This window comes from Pyxicephalus adspersus, chromosome 3 (assembly GCF_032062135.1).
Source record: "Pyxicephalus adspersus chromosome 3, UCB_Pads_2.0, whole genome shotgun sequence".
NCBI lineage: Eukaryota > Metazoa > Chordata > Amphibia > Anura > Pyxicephalidae > Pyxicephalus > Pyxicephalus adspersus.
Genome location: NC_092860.1, coordinates 91,563,210 through 91,585,476, shown reverse-complemented (window position 1 = coordinate 91,585,476; position 22,267 = coordinate 91,563,210). Strand labels below are relative to the sequence as shown.

At 36.5% G+C, this 22,267-nt stretch overlaps 1 protein-coding gene across 2 annotated transcripts in view; it reads left to right on the top strand.

The window, feature by feature from the left end:
- Nucleotides 1–15,333, top strand: part of TBCK (TBC1 domain containing kinase) — a 128,983-nt gene extending 113,650 nt beyond the window's left edge. For both annotated transcript variants that reach the window (XM_072405674.1, XM_072405673.1), the window contains one exon: nt 11,173–15,333. In XM_072405674.1, the coding sequence (XP_072261775.1) occupies nt 11,173–11,283 (111 nt within the window). In that variant the 3' untranslated portion in view covers nt 11,284–15,333. The remainder of the gene's footprint in view (nt 1–11,172) is intronic.
- Nucleotides 15,334–22,267: the final 6,934 nt, after the last annotated feature.

The window sequence follows — 22,267 nt, the reverse complement described above, 5'->3', positions numbered from 1 at the left end:
AAAATAAAACAAGCAAAATAAAAACATAGTTTAAAGATAAAAGTATTCTTTTCAATATAGACAAGGGAAAGATAAAGTTATAATAATGGATCTAATCTTGTTTTGTCAAAAAAAAAAATTGTATGCCATTGGTCTGTATTTCAGGTGTGCTATATTGCAAAACACCTTGTTTATTGAGTGTCGACCACCAGCATCTTTCAAATTGAAATGTAATAAAAGGAGGTATTACTTTATATAAGTGATCCTGCAAAACTGCCATTCATTAATCTGACTGTAATCGGCAATTACCCATTGTCAGTATTCTTACAAAAATATAACCTCATAACCTTCCTGTATTATGACAGGATAATTATACCATGCAACATACAGGTCATGTTGTAGGAAGTCAAGGACAAAACAGAGTAAAGGCCCACATCCGGGAGACCCAGGAAAGCTTAATAAACCTTTAAATGTTTAACTCCATGTAAAGCTCACAAAAGTGTGAGCATGTCTTCTAATTGTTTGCGATGTCAGCATTAGGAATTCTGAATAGACCCTTCAGGTATTCAGCTATCAAAACAATTTTAGTACATATTATACACGTGAAATATGGTTTATGTAACCCTGTGTTTTATATTTTTGTAATTTTAATATAAATAGATAATTCTATTGAGTATTATATTGTAGTTAGTGAAAGTAGTATTGAAACCTAATAAAGGAATCTTACCATTCTAGCACAACAATCATAATTTTGCCTCAAACATGCACTTTTTGCTTTAATAATATCCAGATTCTGTGCTGTCCATGCACTGCATACTGTTCATAAGCATTCATGTCGTTGCTCAGGAGGGTAGTGGGAACAGAGCTGCTGTAAGTCACCAGTTTGGTGGAAAGAGCCAGAGCTTAATGTTCCTCATGCTTGACCCTAGCTAGGAGTTTGCATGTTGGGGTGGCTGCTGGGAGATCACCGTTGGAAGTGTGGGCATTTATTTGAATGAAAGATTATATAAAAAAAAAAAACAACACCAATATAAGTATATAAATTATGCTTTTAACTTAGTCGGAGATCCTAAGGAAGAAGGCGGCACTTAAAGACATACAAAAAACAACTTTATTGTAGTTGTTTCCCTTAAGACAGGCTGCCTTTAGCATGTCTATGTCATTCTCCTACAAACCTTCCTCTTAACCAAGTGTTTATACACATAGCAACCACTAGTATTTTGTAACCACACTGATATTTTTTTAATGGCTATAGATAATGTTATATACTATCACAGTAATCATACTTACCCATATGGTATGCCACAATACTAACAATACCACCATGTCATACCCCTCATAAATAAGAGATATATTTACAAATTTATTTAAACAGAGAACATTGACACAGAAAAAAAACTTCTGTAATTCTAGTGGGGAACATGTTAATCTGATTTTCACCAGGGTTCTAGCAATTCCGTTGGTCATAAATCAATACCTAATTACCTCTTACAATAGTTACATGCAAAAAACCAAATAAATTCTGTGTTCTAAAAGTCCAAAAGTTTTCCAGCCAACTTCATCATTAAGAACACCTACTTGTTCCTACCCTGAAAAGTGAAAGATCACTTATTCAACAGAATTTTCTGAAACTCTACGTAGTAAAGAACCCATAAGTTCCTTGTAATTCCTCCAAGTAAATCCACCTGACAACAGTTTTGTTAGCTTCTAGGCTTTATCTCTGGGCACTGGGTTTTATAAACTAAGCCCCCCCCTTTAAGATCATTTTGGAGGTGTGATCTGCACGGTCTAATTGCAGCTTATTTCATTTGTCACTTAATTGACAGTTCCCTCTAGCACCCCTCTAAAATAGAAAAGCTGGAGCCAAAAGTTTAAGCATGTCAGACATAAAATGTTCCTGTAAACATAACTAAACTGATATGAAAACATCTGAAGCGCGTTATGAGAAGCCATGTCCAATTTTATCTTTAGAATAACAATCAGCATAACTGTTAAATCAACTACAGCTAAATCTGTATCCTATTTAATTTATGGTTACCAACACATTGTTTGCTCTTGTACCTAAACCCAAAAACAAAAATGTAATATATTGCAGCTTGCCAGGTCTTAGATGCAGTGGCTTCATTAATTTTCTTTTTTTTATATACTCCATCCATCTATGATTGCCACCATGGCTAGAGCAGGATGTTTGGTAGCCTACAGAAGGAATATAACATAGAATTGTCTTATGTTTCCAGATCTGTTAGCAGAAGGTCACAGGAGCATACCATTTCTTTCCATGGGCCATATTATAGTAAATTAGTCTAAGAGCCAAGAACATTCATGTTTTTCCTTTGTAGTAGATTTGCATTATTTAAACCTTTTCTTTAATTATGGTTGCAGTGTAAAAGAAAAAGGCGGTGTGCTGAAGATGTAAACTGTTCTGCGTAAAGTATAAACTAAAGTGAATATTTTAAAAAATTGTGAGGAGGCGGGTCCTTTATAGCAGAGGGGGCAAGTGATGTCTCTTCTAAATTAAATAAACCTGCCTGCCTTTTCAGATATTTGTAATAATACACTCACCTCTCCATGTTTTGTTGCAGGCACTGCTATCTTCACCTGGTCCTTTTCTGGTTCTGGTACAGTTAATTCATTCTAAGCAACCAGTGGTATGCCAGGATACCCTATATGCCTGTCCCCTCCTGCAACAAATAACCTGCTTGCTAACCATCTTTTTTTTTTTCTTTTAACATCTAATCCCACTTTGTCATTGCTCTTATCGTTAGTCTGTTCATATCTGTTACAAAATGTTGCAATTTAAAGGAATTTGGCGGTTCCTTACTAATATTTAGCAATATTTTCATATGCTTGCTTTTGTATATTTCAGTGATAAACATTATAATTAGTTTAACATGATGAAGTTCCATCTAAAGTACCTTTAAGCTGCACAACCTTTGCCATTAAGTCTCCCTCTTTTTTAAAAGTTTTCACCCAAGACACATTTTCTTAATATATTCATACATATCCTAATTTTATATTTTTCATTGAATTTTAAACGAATTTCTGTAAACATAAATATCATACAAATAGTTACAATAGGAGTAGGAATAAGTTGGATAAAAAAACGTGGGGTGGTTGCCCATCAGATTCTGGGTAGTATAGATCGGTATATAAGATCAGTCCTGTAGGCCTGGAACAACATAGGGTGGTACATGAACATAAAACATATAAAGAGGGAGGATGATCAACAGTGCACCAAATTATATAAAATAAAACAATTAGATCAATAATTCCTAACCTTTAATTGGTTCTACTATACTGCTGGTCATGTTTTTCTGGTGGGGTGGAGGGGAGGCTTATTAAAGTTAACTCAAGTGCTCATGGCCCAGCGGTACCGGGGTGCCCCTAAAAGTTATATTTAAAATGTACCAGGAGGAGTATTGGAAGCAGTCAAGAATTTCCCTCCATTTCCGTTCCAGCATAACTTTGGTAATAAAGTTGTACAATTTCTTCAGGAATTTAGTGTGGTGCTTGTCTTGTGTGGCCTTTTTATAATCTTTCACACACCATTGTAGGGGGCTGAAGATGAATCTACTGACTGATAATAGCCCTCCTTGTTGCTAGGAGGCATAAACCGGCCCATTCCTTTTTCCCCTTTCCAGTAGCTAGGTCCGTAAAGTTGGTCCAGTAGCTGAACAGGCACAAAACATGCTTACCTGCCTGACCCCAGATGTTATGTCATTTCAGCCTGGCCAATCAAGATGGCCAAAGATTAGAACCAAAAAAATAGATAAAGAAGAATGTAGCGCCCGCGTTGGAACAGGGACAAGTGGAGGTTTTTCAAAGATTGTGATCAGGCAGGTTAGTTTATTTTTTTTTTTTTTTGCAGGAAAGACATCGCCTGTGCCTTCTGCAATAAAGAACCTGCATGGTTGCAATTTTTTATTAGTATTACTTTTTAGTACTTTTTTGGAAACTCTAGAAAAAGAGCACACAAAATCCTAACTATTCTTCTGATTCAGTGTCTTCTGCGTAACTTCATTTAAGCAAGTTAGCAGGAGGTAGTTAAATTCATTTTTTCTTTATCAGAGCGATACTGTTTATTTTTAACTGCCAAGTTTTATGAATGTCCAGCGGCTGGGAAATGAGCATTTGTAAGGATAATGCTGGGATCATGCTTGTAAACATATATGAGAAGTTCTCCAAGAGAAAGCTTAGCTATGTTTTCTTCACGCGGCAATGGCTTTTCGGTCACTGACTGGCTGACCTCTCACTGAGAGGCTTATACTGTTCACTGTTTTCATGGAAACTAAAATTCATGTCAGTGTATCTGCTGCAGATTATGTTTCAAGGCTGCAGTATCTAGCTTCAGAGTTAAATATATTGGTTGTTGAGCCTTGCAATGATTGTAAAACACATTTATTGAAAAATTTAATTAGAACCTGATTAGCTTTGGGCAGGCATCTGCAAAGATAACTGTTGTACTCTATATGGATGTTTAAGTTTCCGTGTTACATGCTTCTTGGTCACTTTTATAGCTTAGCTAATTCATGATTGCAATCTGCAAGTTAATGTTGCATAATAAATGCATGTGAACCACAGATTCTCCTTCAGGAGCAGCTTACTATTCGTAAAGGTATTTTTTCTTAGCTTTACCAGACTGTGATACAATGTTCTGTCATTAACCACTTCAACTTTTGTAACTTGTTTTCCCTGCTATGGACCAGAGCAAATATTATATTTCTACTATGGTCCCTATCATTTTGTCATTATTTGAGTAATGCATACAGTTTATCAGAGAACACAAACTAGACTGTTTTGGCAATATTGTCTTACACGAATGATTATTGTTTTGTATGTAATATATGGATGGAAAGACGGGAAAAACTTTTTTCTTGTTTGACCAGTATATTTATTTTTTAAGTGGTTTTACTGGATATATTTTACTTTATATTAATGTCCTATAAGGCGATGCTATGACTTGCAATGAGGTTACAGATAAAATAATGCATGTGCCGATAAAATTGACAGTAGTTGTGTCTACTGAATTGTTTGATCTTGACTGATGTTATATGTATAAAGGTCAGTGTTGGGTTTAACATTAATGGACAAGAAAGGTGCACAGAGGGTGGATTAATAAAAGAACCACCTAATATGATCTGGTAGATAATATGATTGCCTAGGTAAGTCACATCACATGATGCTGAGATTTGTCTACATTATTTAATATTCATATGTATTTACATTCCAGCAACTTTTCTGCTGCAAGATAAATTGTAGAGGAGGATCGGATAAAAAAGGTGGCCCATTGGATTATTTATAGGTCTCTTTAATGACTCCATATTGCCATTTTTATTGACTTCCAAAGCTTTTCTCTGAACTCTAAAATAATTCACTTGTTGGTGAGAATAACAATACGAACAAAAACCTGTTTACATACCATGCCTTTTTATAATTATCTCCCCTCTTTACCCTACCATATAGAAATCCCCCTGATTACATTTACCATATTACATATGTTCTTCCTCCATTTTTAGCCCTGCACTGCAAAATGTATTTTGGCATTTGGAAATCTGTCATTTAGTTTTTTATTTTTAAATCTTGATTCTTTTGCAGTGTGCAGCCCATCAAGCTAATGGGGCCAGGTCTGGACCTGAACTTTTTTCTCTGTCTGGATGCTTCAGAGGATAGTTTATTCTGTCAGTACATACATGAATTTTATTATCGCATATAGTTAAGTAACAGAAAAAGGCAACACTTGTTTTTCTGCAGAATACAATATCTTGCTGGAATTTTTTTCATTCAACATTTCTGTGTTCCAATCTGCTGTGCTTTCAGCCAGCTAGCCTCTAGAATACTACTGCTTACCTGCAGCTTGCTGGGCTATTCGTGCAAACATGGTGAAGAATTTGGCCTAAAATGCTATGTGTGACCATCTTCGCCAATCCCCCTTATGATTTTTTTCTAATTCCACTGCATTCACAGTGCTTCTTCTTTTTGTAACAGTCACTAGTACTGATCCCACAACCTAGTTTTGAATGTCATGCTTTAGATGATAGGTATGTAACATTTACTGATATTTGTATTACAGTTGTTATTTTACTGGTATAGATTAAAGGCAGAGCTGGAAACTCACAGTAACCTACAGTATAGCACAGCAGGGGTAATCACATGACCTTCAAGCCACATTCTCTGAATTGGCACAAAGCATTTTGGCTTCACTCTGAAACTGGATTTAAAGTACATTTAAGGTGTAATAAAGCACACAATATTTTGAGTCACTTCCAATCTTTCAGAGATTCACGTGGCCTGAATTATTCTGCTGTAATGGCTTTGAAGGACTCCTGTGTACATTTACAGTGTTAAATCTTTTTAAACCATCACACAGAGTCCCCCACTAGGTAAGAACTTGGAGCAGATTTCAAAGTTCAGCCTTGACTGTAGTCGGTCCTAACTCTAATAGCAGAGTTCATTTGAAGTCAGATGCTGCGGGAATTAGTAAGGAGTAGGGAATGTGTACATCAAAAAAATAATTCCGCTGCTGCTCTATTTTTGTGCTGGCATTGATGAAAGTCTTTGTTATGGCTTTGCCACCACTGTGCCAAACATGCGTTAGCAGACTGGTATAAGGAAAGTTAAGAGCTGAAAGGAGAATGTAAGCAATGTGAGATTTAAACCACAACTTCATTCCAATTAGCTTGAATTTTCCATTTCAAAGAGCATGAAAAAGCCACAGCCGTACTAGTTAAAGCTCCATTTGTTCTTTCTTTTTGAATTATACCGGCAGCTTCTATTGCAGCTTCACACTACGGACACAGAGGATTTATTGGTGGTGCTGTGTATCTCTTGTTTTGCTTTTGCTTGGTTTTGAATGTGTTTTTAAATAACTGTCTTTGTAGTAAATTAAAAGGTAGATTTATTGATAACCCAAAAAGGTTTTCCTCTGAGCCACCATTAGACCATAATATTGGATCTTCACAACATTGCTACATAAACATCTATATTGCTTTCGGATAAAAGCTGAGAAATCCTGCATTATGAATAAATAAAATGGACCTACAATTACTTACAATTTAAAGCACTATGACACCCTCTCCATTTCCATTAACAAAAAGTTCTGCAATATTGATACATGTATATAAATATATTTAGGTGTAATATTTTCTTTCATAATACGATTCCTCTTGTTTTTACCTTGCCCTTAAAGTAGTCATGTTAGGGTGACTATACCTAACCATGTGCCTAGGGCATGGGCAGCACCTTCACTTCCATATTAGCAGTTAATCCCTTAGAATCTGGATATAAATTATTTTTTTACAAGGGTTTACAGATGTGCCCATGGAAGAGGCTGTGGGTGAGGATAATCACACCTAGAATATCACTTCTAGTAAATTCTTTACATAAAAAAAATCCATTCCAGATTTGCTGGATTACCCAGTTTCACTTATAAAAGTGTATCCTCTCCATCCTTTAGGATAGAGAGCTTTAATAAACCAGCCCCATTGGATTCTATTATCGGATTGGATCGGACTATTGGATAGTGAATTAGCCACCTACTTCCTACTATGTGATAATGTAGACCCACTGGAGGAAGAGGCGAGAGTAGTTTTCATATACATCTTTATTAATTCAGAATCACTCAGTATGAAACTAGACAGAGAGGCATATAATTAATGGGAATATGCTCATTAAAATATTTTTTCTTCAATATAAAATAAATTATTTTTTAACTAGAATTCCATTTTAATTTCCAAATTGATGTAGTAAGAGTTGTATGACAACTGACAAGAACATCTTCAGTTATCCAACAGATTTTGTTTGAGGTTGTGGAGGGTTTTTGGGGAGGCACCCAAAAGCCTGGGATCCAGGTCTAGCCTGAGCTGTTACTCTATGGCCATCTTACAATTTACTCCTAAATTAATATAAATATTTTAGGATATTTACTTCTAAATGAATATAAATACAATAAAATGTAATCTTGTTCTATGCACAGTTCATTATTTTATCTATGAAGAAGCATAAAGTAAAATACTAATACTAAAAATCCACAGGCACTGATTTAGAGTTCATATAAGAGGGTGCAAATTGTTTAGACTAGGGTGTTATAAAATGTTAGAACTGGTGGGTATAACATTTATATAGAGCCAGGGCTCTATAGACCATTATAAAGTTGAAGAATAAAGTGCTCCTCTTTGCATTTTGCCAGGAAAGGCATTGGGTTGTGGTAAAGGTCTTATTTTTACATTAAATTTGCCATCTTTTTCATTTCTTTTTCTAAGATTTGCATTCTTCCTAAGAGATGAGAAATAACTTTTGCTAAATATATTACTTTATCTGACACATGGAGGCTGAAAGATTTACTACCAATACAAAATTACTAGAGAATCTGTACGAATTAAAGTCCTGAAGAATAATTCTGGTCTTCCAAATATTTTTACACAGCAAAACCGCATATTTAGCCCTTATCCCTTCCATATAAATATTTTTTATTCAATGCTTGCCTAAAATATAAATGGTGACTTTATTTATATACTGATTCATCTATAGATTGGTAACTGAGCAAGCAAGGGGTGGGTGCTATATGACCCATAGAATGAAAACAACAGGTAAGATTGGGTACTTCTCAGTTAGAGCAGAATCCAATTTTATATCGATGCATTCCTGGATGACTTTGCATTGACTAAGCTTTGGAAAATCAGGTCTAAGTGTTATACTCCTCCCTTTGGTAGGGCGCACTGGCAGTGCCTGCCCGCAGTGCTCCCCTCCTATTCTTCTTATCTACACATAGATACTTGGCTAAGGTGAACTTTTCATGGTTAGGATAGTACTGCCCATTCAAGGGACCTGAGGGACGCTGGTTCGTGTATGCGCATCTAACTTCTTGGCTAGGTTTTTAAAAACCTATTGCTCTACAGGCCTCCATTTCACAACAAGCCAGCCCTCTATCTACAAGTGATTAGTTGTATTTAAGTACACATCTATATGCATCAATTACATTCTAACAATGACAAAGAAGTGCGCATGAGATAGAATTAATGTTACATTTGGAACAAAGTTTGTAAAATTACAGATTTATAATTAAGATGTTTATTATTGTCATTGTTGTGATGTCATAGCAGATGCTGCAGATTAAACTTAACCTAAATGCATTAAGGAGGTGACATTGAATCCTTCATCGCACCTTTGCCTGTTCTTGTCATTAAATAGTCTTCATATGAGCTGTCACCTATATTAGTCAGTTCCCATTTGATAAATCAATTTTCTTGTCTGGAAACAGTGAAGAGATATAGCAAAGAAATTGCTAGTTGTTCATGTTTACAGATGCCATGGACGGGAGCACATCACAAGAATACCAAGTTCATATATCTAAAGGAGAATACCCAAATCCGAGTTGTAGGCATGAAATAGTTTTTTTGTAAAGTATTAGGAATGGCAGTGAAATATTCTGAGCTAATGCTGGTGGGTATATTCCTTTGTCTATTCCCATTTCGCACCTTGCTCCCTGTTTTCCGGATTCCCCTTTTCCTTATTAAATTTTCAGGTTAATTGAGCTTCTACTTGAAGGAAATATCACCTCTTTGGTGTTTGATTTCTGTATTGTGAATATTTTTTTCACCCAGTTTAATGTTCCCTGGTAACCATTACCTGCCTAATAAATAAAAGATCATTTTATATTGATATATTTGTCAAGTTGTATTAACAATTAATTTAGCTATGTTAATTCTGTATTAGGTGGGTGGTGGGGAGTATATGAATCTTCAAACTTATTTCCATGCTTCCTCATGTTATTGTTACCCTAGAATCTGTGGGGTTGACTGGCTTTATTTTTTTTAGTGTTTACCCTGGTGAATATTTGTGCTCTGAAGCTTATTTTTGGTGAGAAAAGCAAACTTAAAGAGTTAAACTGCAATCATTTATTGGTTGAGCCAATTTGATAAAGCTTTCATTTTACCCTAATGCTTTACCATATAGAACAGATTCCAAGACAATAATAAACTCCTATGACGTTATTACTTTGTGGTTTTACAAAGGGTACAATGTAAGAAACCTGACAGCTGCCTAAGCTGCACTCTCTTAGATCCCATGTCCCTGTTCTGTGGGCAAAAGTGTTTGAACATTGTGTGGATATTCATAGACTATACCGTAGCCAGCAACTATATCGGCCTTTATAAAGCAGATACTAGTCTATACATTCCACTGGGTATCTTTGATCTGTTTTGTGACAGCTTCTGTGTTCTATTCTTCAACATGTCATGCTTAATATGTGAGCAGTCTGGTCTTTAGAAGTTCGTTATTATACCATTTTCCAAACAACCATTTGCTTTCTATAAATAATTTACTGCATTTCTTCTGTTCTATTTTTATTGTGGAGTTGGTCGTTGGACATTTTCAGTACAGTAATGGTTCTGCATCATTGACTTTTTAACTGACATCAGTTTACACCAGTTTCATTATTCAGCACATTACAGTGAAAGTCCCACCAAAGTTTTGTTTAGTTCAGGACACTGTGAAAAGGTTTTAGAATGCATGTCAGGCATGATATCACCAGGACGGAAAGTGCCAAATTCACCACTTTATTATTTATTTAATTGCTCCTATTGGTTATTTTATATTATTAGTTAACTGCTGCATGTTGAATTGCTTCCTTTTAGGTGGACAGATTGGGCCTGATTTCCTAAAGCTTAAGGCTGGAAAGGATACACTTTCATCAGTGAAGCGGGGTGATCCAACAAACCTAAAGTGGATCTGGTTCAGGACTGAAAATATTTGCCAACAAATTTGCAAATTACTTTGAAGAAATCCATTCCAGGTTTGCTGGATTACCTAGCTTCACCGATGAAAGTGCATTGGAAAGCTTTATTTATCAAGTGGGTTGTGATGGCAGTACATTAGTATGTTTGTTGCACTGACAGTCTACAGAGATTTCTAACTAAATAAGGCTGTCCCAGAAGTGTTTTTTCATAACATATTTTATATCTGTTATTAGTGCAGAAAATATGTATGCTAATAGAATACTATATGGATGGTCAGTAATTACCATCATGGTACTTATAAAGAAATGTCTTGGTACTTGGCACTGAATATTAATAAACCAGTACTGGGGTCTGAGCTGAACTTTGATATTGTGTGATCACTGCAATATGTTCTGATAAGTCCATTGTAATGCAGTTTTATGTCTCATATGTATAATTGTTTGTATTTTTTTTCTTACAGTTTGCAGCACATCTTGTGAAACTGGGATACCCTCGAGTTTGTATTCTGGATGGTGGAATTAACAAGATGAAGCCAACTGGTCTACTGACTGTCCCCTCCCCACAGATCTAGGCAAGCCAGTACGTCTGTACATCACAGCACTGAAATGGAGATTTAAGGAGCTACTCTTAACAATATGTTTCCAATTTCATGACTTTGGTAAATTTGTTTACAAAAAAAAAAATGCAAAATAATCCGTACACCAAAGTGAAATGGTCTAACCTACCTACAAGCCATGCGTTTGGCAAATGTAACTTTGTAGGACACAGTGGAATAATATTAATATTGTATTTATCTCTCCTAAACCTCTGTGGCTGACCCAGAGAAATGTAACATCTGGGTTGTGGATACATAGAATATTTTGGTTATGTGTCCCTTTTATAAAGAACTGTAAATATGTGTAGACATGTTTGCTTGCACTTCTAACCACAACAAAAATCAGTGGGCCATGTACCACCATGCATCAAGGCCTCCCTATGAATTTGTTTATATAAATCTAAAAGTACTATCCTGCAATGGTATCTTTTTATTTAGAAGATGGAGAAATGTGAAATATGAATTACATAACACAAATATTGTATACTGCAAATATGGTATTGTAGAACATTGTACAGCCATATTTTTGTTTAAAAGCATGTTATGTGTACCTTTGGACTGGCCTAATATTGAAACAAGATTGAGATTAGGATCTTTTGCATTCCTACAGTGGAGAATTGTGCAGTTGGCAGCTGCTGGATACACATTATACTGCTGCTGTGCACTTGGGGGTGCAAACTGCACCGTAGGTAACAATTGCACATGTCTGTGGCAGCGGCATGAGTCTTCCAACAGCAACTGCACAGCCAAAATCAACTTGTTGCTTTTGGGGACCCTTCCGTGATTCACCGCAGGTCTGAAATAGCCCTTACGTGAGAGAGAGTCATTGCTTTAGCCACACAAAGTGGGCAATACAAGCTTTATGGCTTCCCAGTCCAAGCAGCCCTTATTCTTTATATTTGATCATGAATGAAAAATCTGCTTTATGCACCATGTTCCATATAATGTTACATTATCACATTGCCCTCCAGTATAACTGGCTAGTATTTAAAAGGGAGACAAAATGGAAAGGGAAATCTCTTCAGGGATATTTTTGCAGTTTTTCCTATAAATTAGTTTTTTTTTTAATGCTGATTGAGTCTTTTTTGGCAGCTGAAAAAAGGTTTTCTGATACTAAAGACTGATTTAGAGAATCAAAAAGAAACCACTCTGTTCTTGGAAATCATTTATAGAGATTTGGCTTCTTGCCCCACCTCGTAATGGGAAAAAAGTATCATAAGGGATTTTATTGCCTAGGTGTAGCTAATACTTCATGTTCCGTGATCTCCATGCACACAATACCTTTTTATATGTTTATAGTAAATGAATTAAGTTTGTAAAGAATAATCATTTTGTGTACAGCATTGTATCACAGATATTATATTGTGTAGTTGTGTAGCGTACATCATTATTGTGCAATGCAAAGAACAGCTCCCATTCTTTTCTCTTAAGGAAAATACCATGTTATAGTATATGTACAGTTACACTGCTGTGATCATTTTATGTGTTGGAAATCAGGAAAACTGTATTTAATAGTGTTTTGTGTAACAATCAAAATACCTATTATGATAGAAATATGGAAGTTAACGCTGCTGGCTTGCTATCAGGGTATGCAGGCTTCAGGGTTGTCATTCTGTTTTATCTCTAAATTGTAAATAACAGACATTGAACAACATTTTTATTAGGTAAGGATCAGGATGACCGACCTGAAGTCTGCATTTTCAATAACCAATAGCAGCACTGGCCCCAAATAGCCTCCTCCTGAGCTAATTTAAGGCAAAATAACACTGGCACTCATTCTATTCTGGTGCACCTAGGACATACACATACAAAAAGATTGTTTTTTTTCTCTTGTTTCTTGCTCTGATTTTTCTCTGCATAACAGCTGTTAGGTTACAAGCTATTCACAGTGCCTCTTCTGTTCTGATTTGTGTCCACTTTATTTTGTATCAATATTACGACAAGGGAATGATGGGGGAAGTTGTGCCAAATGCATCTAAGTGAATACTACCAGAAGCTCATGTGAACACAATAAAACTTTTTAAAAATATGTTTTTATAAACAATATGGAGGCTGGAAGAATTGTAGTGGGTCATTTTGAGAACATGTTTTCTCAATTATAAGAGAGGTTTTTTTTCTCTATTATAAGACTTATAAGACTCTCTATTATAAGACTTTTGGATGATGACTGGAGCTTTCTAGAATGCTCAACTAAAATATTCACATATGGACTTATTCAAGGGGGGCATTAAGCAAAGGACAGTATCCAAAAATGTCCAGAAATCCTCTTCACTGACCTAATTTCTATAATTTCTATAGCGTTCGCTAGGCTAAGTTCTTTAAGTAGCTCTTTGGACGTGCTGCCTGTTAATTTTTTTTCACTTTTTTATATTCAAACTGCTATGTGGGAGCCAATTATGTATCTTCACAGTAATACTAACCTGCCAAAAGTCTTCTGATATGAGTTTGTAGGAGATGCTGAAACGATAAAAGGTGATTTTTAAACTCCTGACACTACTTTAACAATTAAAAAGGGAAAAATAAACCTTTAAGCTGAACTCAGGGAAAACAATGCATTACAGTTTAAGAATTATCCTCACATGATAGGTCCTACCTGCCAACATATATAAAACACTGTGCAGCCACTTTTGACGTTCATAGGCTGCAATAGATAGAATTAGGGAATGCAATAGTTGCACCTTCCCATCCAAATGACGCTGCTTGGACAAATGAAGGAACAGCAACAAACTGATTGTTCTTCATTCTTCGTTGCCTAATGTCAGCATTTTGATTGTCAGAACATATGCAATAATATTATTATTGGCTGTCCTTCAAAGGGGCTCACCATCTAATGTAACTACCATAGTCATTAACACAGTGTAAGGTAAATTTGGGGGAAAGCCAGTTATGCCTAACTGCATGTTTTTGGTATATGGGAGAAAACCTGAATACCTTGCACAAACCCACTCACACAACAAAACCAGACTTTCTTTTAGTATTTTCCCTCTCTTTTAAAGTCTGACTGTCTTTGTATAAAAAAATTACAGACAGCAAAATTATGTATATTGTTTAACTGATATTTAACTGATCTGTGGTAGCGGTGCCCAAGAAAAAACATTTAGCGGGACTTGGACTAGTCACTTGTATTGAATGCCCTTATTATGTAGCCGATCTTTTCCCATTTATGAACTTCCTATGCATTTTTCTACACCGTATGGAGGTGGTCATCATGGTAGTGGCAGAGCTTTACTTCCTCATGTCAGATCCTCCAGCAAGGACAGCAACCATCACAGTGGTGATATCACCAAATCCCAGCCCAGATATCCTGAGATCAAAAGTTAGAAGCAGCAATAGATGTACATAGCAGATATCTTGAGGTTGTAGACCACGTCCTAAGCACAATTACCTTTGATATAGAAATGTTCCCTTTATAGAAATGGTCCCTATAACATAGGAAATCTTCAATTTTTTAGTTCAGGTCTGCTTTATATACATCCAACGTTGTATCAAATGTTCATATCCTCCTGGAGTCCAGCTTTAATTTTATATTTTCATCTTTCTAACTCATGGACAGAATTCCCAGAATACATCTGTATATTGTACAGCCGCCATGTTCGTAGTCATAGTGAATGTTTTTTGAAAAATAATGTGACTGTCTACAGAGATTACTTGAAAATTATGTTCTTCAATAAATCTACCATACATTTCCCCAGAAACTTTATTCCGTATGCATTGTTTTCCTGTGATCCTAAGCAATAACTGTTCCTTGTTGATACAAAGCATAGTACATCCTCTCAATGGAAACATTACAGAAACACAGACATGCACAAGAACTTCTAAATAGGTGCAAGTAATAAAGCCATGTGTTGTAAAATGAGGACAGCCTGTTACCAATGACATTATTTAAAGGTCATTTTTATTCATGTTTTTCAACACAGAAAAACTGAATTTTTAAAAGAATGGGTAAAAAAAAAATATAGCACAACTTGGTTCAGTATGTTTGGTAAAATCTTCATTATATCAATGAATAAAAAGAATTTTAGAGCATGATGCTGTGTTTTCTGTTTTAATTTAGTGAATCCATTTTAGCCTAGCACAATGGCTGCTAAGACTTCCTTAGAGCTTCACCACTTGACTGCAGTAGGTAAACATGCCCTCACATTGCAGCGGCATCCGGAAAAATGAATGAGACTGGCACTCTTCTCAAAACAAGTGTCTGCACACTGACCTGTATTGCAGAGAAGGGAATGTGGTGTATCTGTAGGTCCGTGTGAATTACTGAGGTCAGTGGGTCTTTTCTGGTGCCTATTGGACTGCAATGGTGAAATTTAATCAAGAGAGGAGTGGAGAAGCCAAAATGGAAATTATGTTGTACAATGTTTTTAGTATTGCATATCTATTTATGTGGCTTTAAATGTCCCTAAAGGTGATTCTTGGGAATATTTTATACCAAGTTCTATTGCAAGTGATCACAGGTATTTGGAGGGAAAGAAGGAAGGGTTATCTAAAGGAAGGGTCAACACACCCCATTTTAAGGATAACTTTTGTGTAACTGTAAAGAAACATGGTTTATATTCCTTTTGTCTAGACAAAACAAATTCTAGGTTTGTATTATGAGAACTTAGTCATTTGACATAATTACATGCAAATTAGGTCTAATTAATTGCATTGTAAAAGCTATATTGAAGCTCATCATGGTTGCAGTTTAAAATGACAGTCTTTTCTAATGATCTAGTTAATAAGCAGTTTGTGATAATCTCTCTGAACAAAGTATAATCTAGTTTTCTTTCCATACAGAGTAGTGGAGAGCCCTGTTTATGACTGTTCTATGACTGCTCAGTGATGGATGGGAAGCTCACTGTCCTGTACAGGGAATAGTTCTTTTATATTCTCTCTATAATCTAAAATGTAGAAAAGTGAAGCAAGTCTTTCTTTGTGTGTGGCTTATCAAAGACCCTCCAAATCTCAGGAACCGAGAGGAAACATCCTACTGAGTGTTTTATCTTACTGCTGACTACTGGGGATTGGTCAGATTTCAGGCGCCACAGAACAAAGCTAGTATTATTCCTTAAATCTTCCTCCACTGCTTTTATAGCAACTTTCCTTTCTAGGCTTTGTTGTTGTTGTTGTTAATTTATGCAATTACAGTGCGGTAACAGTTTTTCCAAAACCCGACAATTAGATTTCATATTTAACTGTTGCACTGGATTCTGATTTATACCTTGTGCCAGTGAAGAAATCTAAGAGTAGCCAAAGCCCTACAGCAAGGAAAGGCTTAAGTCCTGTTATTGTATCTCGGAAGTGTTATTGAGACATACAATGTACTGATTCATTTGTCATGTTTCAGCATAATCATCACTGTACAACTCTAGTACCAAAGGCAGATTATTTCAATAAGTCATACAGACTACCTTTTGTCTGTCTGCTACTAAGTGCTCTTATCATTAATGGGTTCCTCTGGCTACACAAGATTATCACACAATGTTGTTTCAAGAAATGTACATGTGGTTGGGTATTTCCTTTAAGGAACTCTTTATACTGCCGACATTTACAAAAACTGCAGCAAATTAAGATTATTTAGCTCATAAACAACTCAGCAGTACATAATCAGTGACTAAAAACTGGTCCTCTAAAATCCTGGTATTACCCCAGTGCATGTTGCCATCTTGGCCATTACCAAATGCCGGCCAGACTGTCAGGAACTTCTGTGTTGTGTCACCAGTCTTTGCAAATTTCAGTTATCTATAGACAAAAAGCATGCATATATCGGTAGCAGGGCCTTTGAGAATGCTAAAAAGCGCAGATTAAGGCACCACTATGTCTACATAGAAATATTCACTTCAAATAAAAACCTGGTTTTTGAAAATTCACCTAATGTCGCCTTCATGCACAATAATGAATGTTCAAACAATTGATTTATGTATGTGGCTGCAATCAAGACCTTCCTACACAAAACCTGTATAAAAAGAATTCTCACCATGATGCCCACTTATGGGTATATGTTTATAAAAGTCTTCTTTAAAAGGAGCAGATGACACCAACTATTAAATTAAATTATTCCACTTCTAGTTAATAAGCAAAGTAGTTCCCAATCGTGTTTTGTTTTTTTTTTGTTTTTTTAAAGGGTGCAGCACCGCTTACTTAATTCTTGTTAGCCTAAGCGATCAAGAATGAATAGGAGCACAGAACCTCCCGGGGATACCTAGGTCATGCATCCTGGGAGGCTCTTGGCCGCTCCGCATGCACAGAAGGAGTCCTTTCACCAATACAAAGAAAAATTGATCGGGTGACGCAGGGAGAAGAATACAAAAGAAAAAAGGAAAAGATGTTGCCGATCGGTGCTTCTTCTGCGCAAGGCCAAAGACATACCGGGTCGACGCGGGACCCGATGGAAGAACCCTCCTGACGGATAGACTGATCTGCGGGATTGAAGATTAGTGTGATTTTATGGTTTTGGGTTTACTTCTTTAAGTAATTGCTATGTTACCAATTCCTTCTGTTCATGGAAGAGTAATGACATTAGGGCTGATTTATTAAACTTCTCCAACGCTAGAGAGGATAAACTTTCTTCAGTGAAGCTGGGTCATCCAGCAAACCTGGAATGGATTTGGGGCAAGATAGAAAATATTTGCCAGCAAATAGCAAATTACATTTAAGAAATCCATTCCAGGTTTGCTGGATCATCCAGCTTTACTGATGAAGTTGTATCCATTCCAGCCTTGGAAAACTTTAATAATATTAGTCAGGGCCATTGTCTGCAATCAACACTTTATCCAAGAACAAATGAAAAAAAAACTGAAATCATGGGTTTCAATCTCAAGCGAGGAAGTTTGCCTGGCACAGCAACTCATTGAAGCATGGTGAATAGGATCTACTAACCAATACTGATGCTCAATGCAAAAAATATTTATAACATCACATTAAAGCTTAAGATACAAATATTTTACAAGAAACTACTGACCGTTGTAAGAAAGCACCTGTAGGAGCCAAACACAACCTGAAACCAATCAAAAGTAGCTTTTAGATCTTTTAGTGGTGTTGTAAATATAAAGCATCAATATATCACATATTGTAAATGTGTGCTAAATTTTGAGTAATTGCATGCAGTGATTACATAGTATTTGCATTCAGGGATCACATTCCTCCCTGTCCTGACAACCCAAGTGTATACTTAATACACTGTAGCCATTGCCTGATTAACGGTTGGTGTAGGCGGGCATTATTTTCTGCATTCTATATGTGCTTGAAACCTTCATTATATGTGGGTAATTGACTCTAATGGTGCAGTGTCGATGACAGTTGTGTGTTTGCATCTGGTTTCCTTCTCTACATGCAATATCTCCTAAATGAAGTTCGGAAATTGCAGACAGGGCAGGTAAAAGGTTCCATCTACACAAACTCCAAATTATGCAATAAATCACCATTTATACACATTCTGCACATTCAAAACCATTATTCCGTTCAACTGAACTGGTGTACTTTATATGCCCATACAGCTATTACCTATTCTGCTTTTAGTACTATATGAAAAAATCAAATACAAGTAGCAGAAATTTATGTCCCTTTGCAAAATACCCCTTAACATTTTATTAGCTATAATATATTGTGGTAGAAGACATCATTTCACTCAGCTTTGTTTGTTGTATATTAATTTTTTTACATCAAATACTTTTGCATTTACAGCCTGTTACTGTCCACTCAAGCCTAAAACTTCTAATTTATACTATGCAATTACTGTTGAATTTTATTTTTTTTGCATTTTTTTTTATTGTTTTTGCTATTCAGCTCTATAATTTAGATATGTTTTTTGGCACTGCCATTGAGGAGTGAGCACTTACAAAATAGTAATTATAATAACAACATATATATTATATGTTATATATATATATATATATATATATATTATGTATATATGTTTATTAAGCCCTTGGTGAATAAACATCGCAATAGCTGTGTCAAGGCTCACTGACTCGCTATTCTTCAGGTTCACACCACTTACCTGCTCAGTGAAGGGTGCCAGTAGCAATTGGGTTATAATTTCCCTGCCAAGCTGCAGCAGCATTCCTTTAGTAGTAGAATGTAAAGATGAATCCAGAGTTTATTCTTGTGTTCAATAAAAGGGCATGAACCTGTAATTAAGACATTCTGAAAATAAGCTCCAAATCTATATTAAAAGGCTGATTTAAAAAGATCTGAATGTGAGTGTGATAAATAAGAAAAGTGATTGGGTACAAACACTACATTGCACAATTTATTTAGTTTACTTAGTGAGATGTAAGAAAGTGAAGAATACATATCTTCCCATGTCACAGAAGATTATGTGTTATCTATAAAAGTATTACGGAGAATTTGACAGATGAAATTCATATAGGGTAGACATTTTACCTGCTTAAGAATTTGTATTTCTGCCCATCCTGTTCTAAATTTACACTGCCACTTGCACAGCCCTGTCTGCAGTTAAGTCACACATTTAGTTTGTATCCCTTCCTTACCCTCTGACTGGATGAAGAAGGAAAAGCAGCACATCGATGAGTTTATTTATCTGCCTTTCTGCTCTCATATCAGCATGTCCTTTGTGGAGTACACCAGCACTTCTGACCTGGAATTGGTGTTGATTGAAAAGATGGTTCCTCTTTTACTCTAAGCACTGTTGTACAGGGAATTGCAAGAGACTGGGTCAAACATCAGACCAAATCTAGGTACTTACACTGCATGCATATACAAATAAATTTAAATAAATATCAGCTTCTGTGACGACTTTCTCTCTTCAGGCCATTGATGGCTGTTTAATACTCGGGTGTAAAACCCATCTTCAATGTCTCTATTTGCTACATGGGTAACTCTAGGAATGCTTTGCCAAATGATACTTGGCATACTGTGTAATACTGTGTGCTATTTTTGTTCCAGGTCTTACCCATTAATATCCAGAAATCATTCTTCAGAAATTCTCAATTGTATTTTGAGGGGGCTAAAGTCCTCATATACGCTGCAAACTACTCTTCCTCCTAAAGTCACATGGTGGCCTAGGTAAACCAGACCTTTCCTTATATTGTCTTGCTCATTTATTCAGAGAGATTGGTGCTGCCATTCCTACTGCAAGCATTGGGTTTACCTGGAACAGACTTTCAGTAACCCCCCATTGTCCTAGTTGCCCTGGGTTACCTGGCACCACAGGCACTGAAAAAGCACCCCATCATAGAAGCAACTTTGCCTTTCTGCCTAAAACATCTCCAGAGCCCCACTCTCTCCCTCTCTTCAACCATCTCTTTTACTACCAGCCATTGACTCCCCCTCCTTTGTACCAGGACCGAAGAATCTATTACTCCACATTCTTTCCACTTGCAACCTAAGCATGGTCCATCAGTTCCTTATTTATAACTAGTGTTGATGTTCGAATTCGGGTTGTCCCTATATTCGACCCGAATATGGCTGTTCGAATTCAGGTAGACCCGACCCGAAAAACATGGGATTCGACAGCAAAAATTTGGAAAAAAAAAAAAATTAAAAAAAAATATTTCTAAACTATTTATTTCGTATGTGTTTTTATTTTAAACTTGTTCTTTTTTTTATTTTTTACAGGTTATCTGACAATGACATTATGAATCAAAATGTCATTGTGGGATTCCTGGACCGTGGGTACTTTGCGGTCACAGCTAATTGAAAGCACGTGCCTTCAATTAGCTGTAACCGCAGGCAATACGAGGGCAATAGAGGTTGAATGGAGATACTATCTCCATTCATACCTCTACTGCTCTGTGATTGTCTGAGAAATAGGAAACCCTGATGACAGCTCAAGCATCATCAGTGTTTCCCTTTCCTCAGCCAATCAGGGAGCAGAGCAATCAGCGGAGCTTTACTATGCTGACAGCTCTGCTCCCCTGATTACTCCCAGGGCTGTGACATGTATTACACATACAGAATACATGTCACAGCTCCTCTAGGTCTGCAGGAACGATCAGGGGAGCAGAGCTGTCAGCATAGTAAAGCTGCGCTGATTGCTCTGCTCCCTGAGGAAAGGGAAAGCTGGATGACAGCAAAGGCATCATCAGGATTTCCCTTTCCTCAGCCAATCAGGGAGCAGAGCAATCAGCGGAGCTTTACTATGCTGACAGCTCTGCTCCCCTGATCGTTCCTTCAGCCCTAGAGGAGCTGTGACATGTATTCTGTGCTGAAAAAAAAACTGAATTTTTCCTCCCATTGACTTTAATGGTGTTCGACTTTGACATTCGACCACCCAAATTTTTTTGCTATATTCGAGCGAATAGCTGCCGAATCGAATAGTGAGCTATTCGACCAACACTATACATGACCAGTGGCCCACCTTTCTGGAGTTGATGGCACCCACCAATTCATCATGGATTATCGTTTGTAGTGGGCTGGCCAATTACTGCACTTTTTAACATTCTTACCTCCCGCACAGAGCCTCTCCTGACCCCCTAACCCTTTTTGAAAGGCTATGTAAGAGGGCACTCCCCTTGTGAAATATCCCAACTTCTGTATGTTCCACCCTCCGGGCTTTCACCTGCCTATTTGAGGTAATGAGAGGAGGAATTAGGGTATCACTCTCTCCAACTCCCAAAGGAACCAAATTGTTGCTCTTACTCACAAATCATATATCTGTAGCAAATATAAAGAGTTGCGCTGCAAGATAATGGCACTGCTAAATATAAAAGCATGGCAAAGATAATATCAAATATTTTCAGTGGTGTCCGATAGATGCTGAAGATGTGACATGGAAAGAGGTGGACTTTTGCTAATATTTTGGTCATGTCTAAGACTCCCACCATTTTGGGTTAGGGCCAGACAGATCATGCAAAACTTTACAGACTTTCCTATACTGAGTTCATGTGTACTTTTATTGTGGAGACAACCAAATCCACTTCATTGGCCTGTAGTTCAGGAAGATCAATGACTTACTGGATGTAATTCCATTACACAGCAGACCTAATAAGCAATTTAATTCCAGAAGTATAAGCAGTAG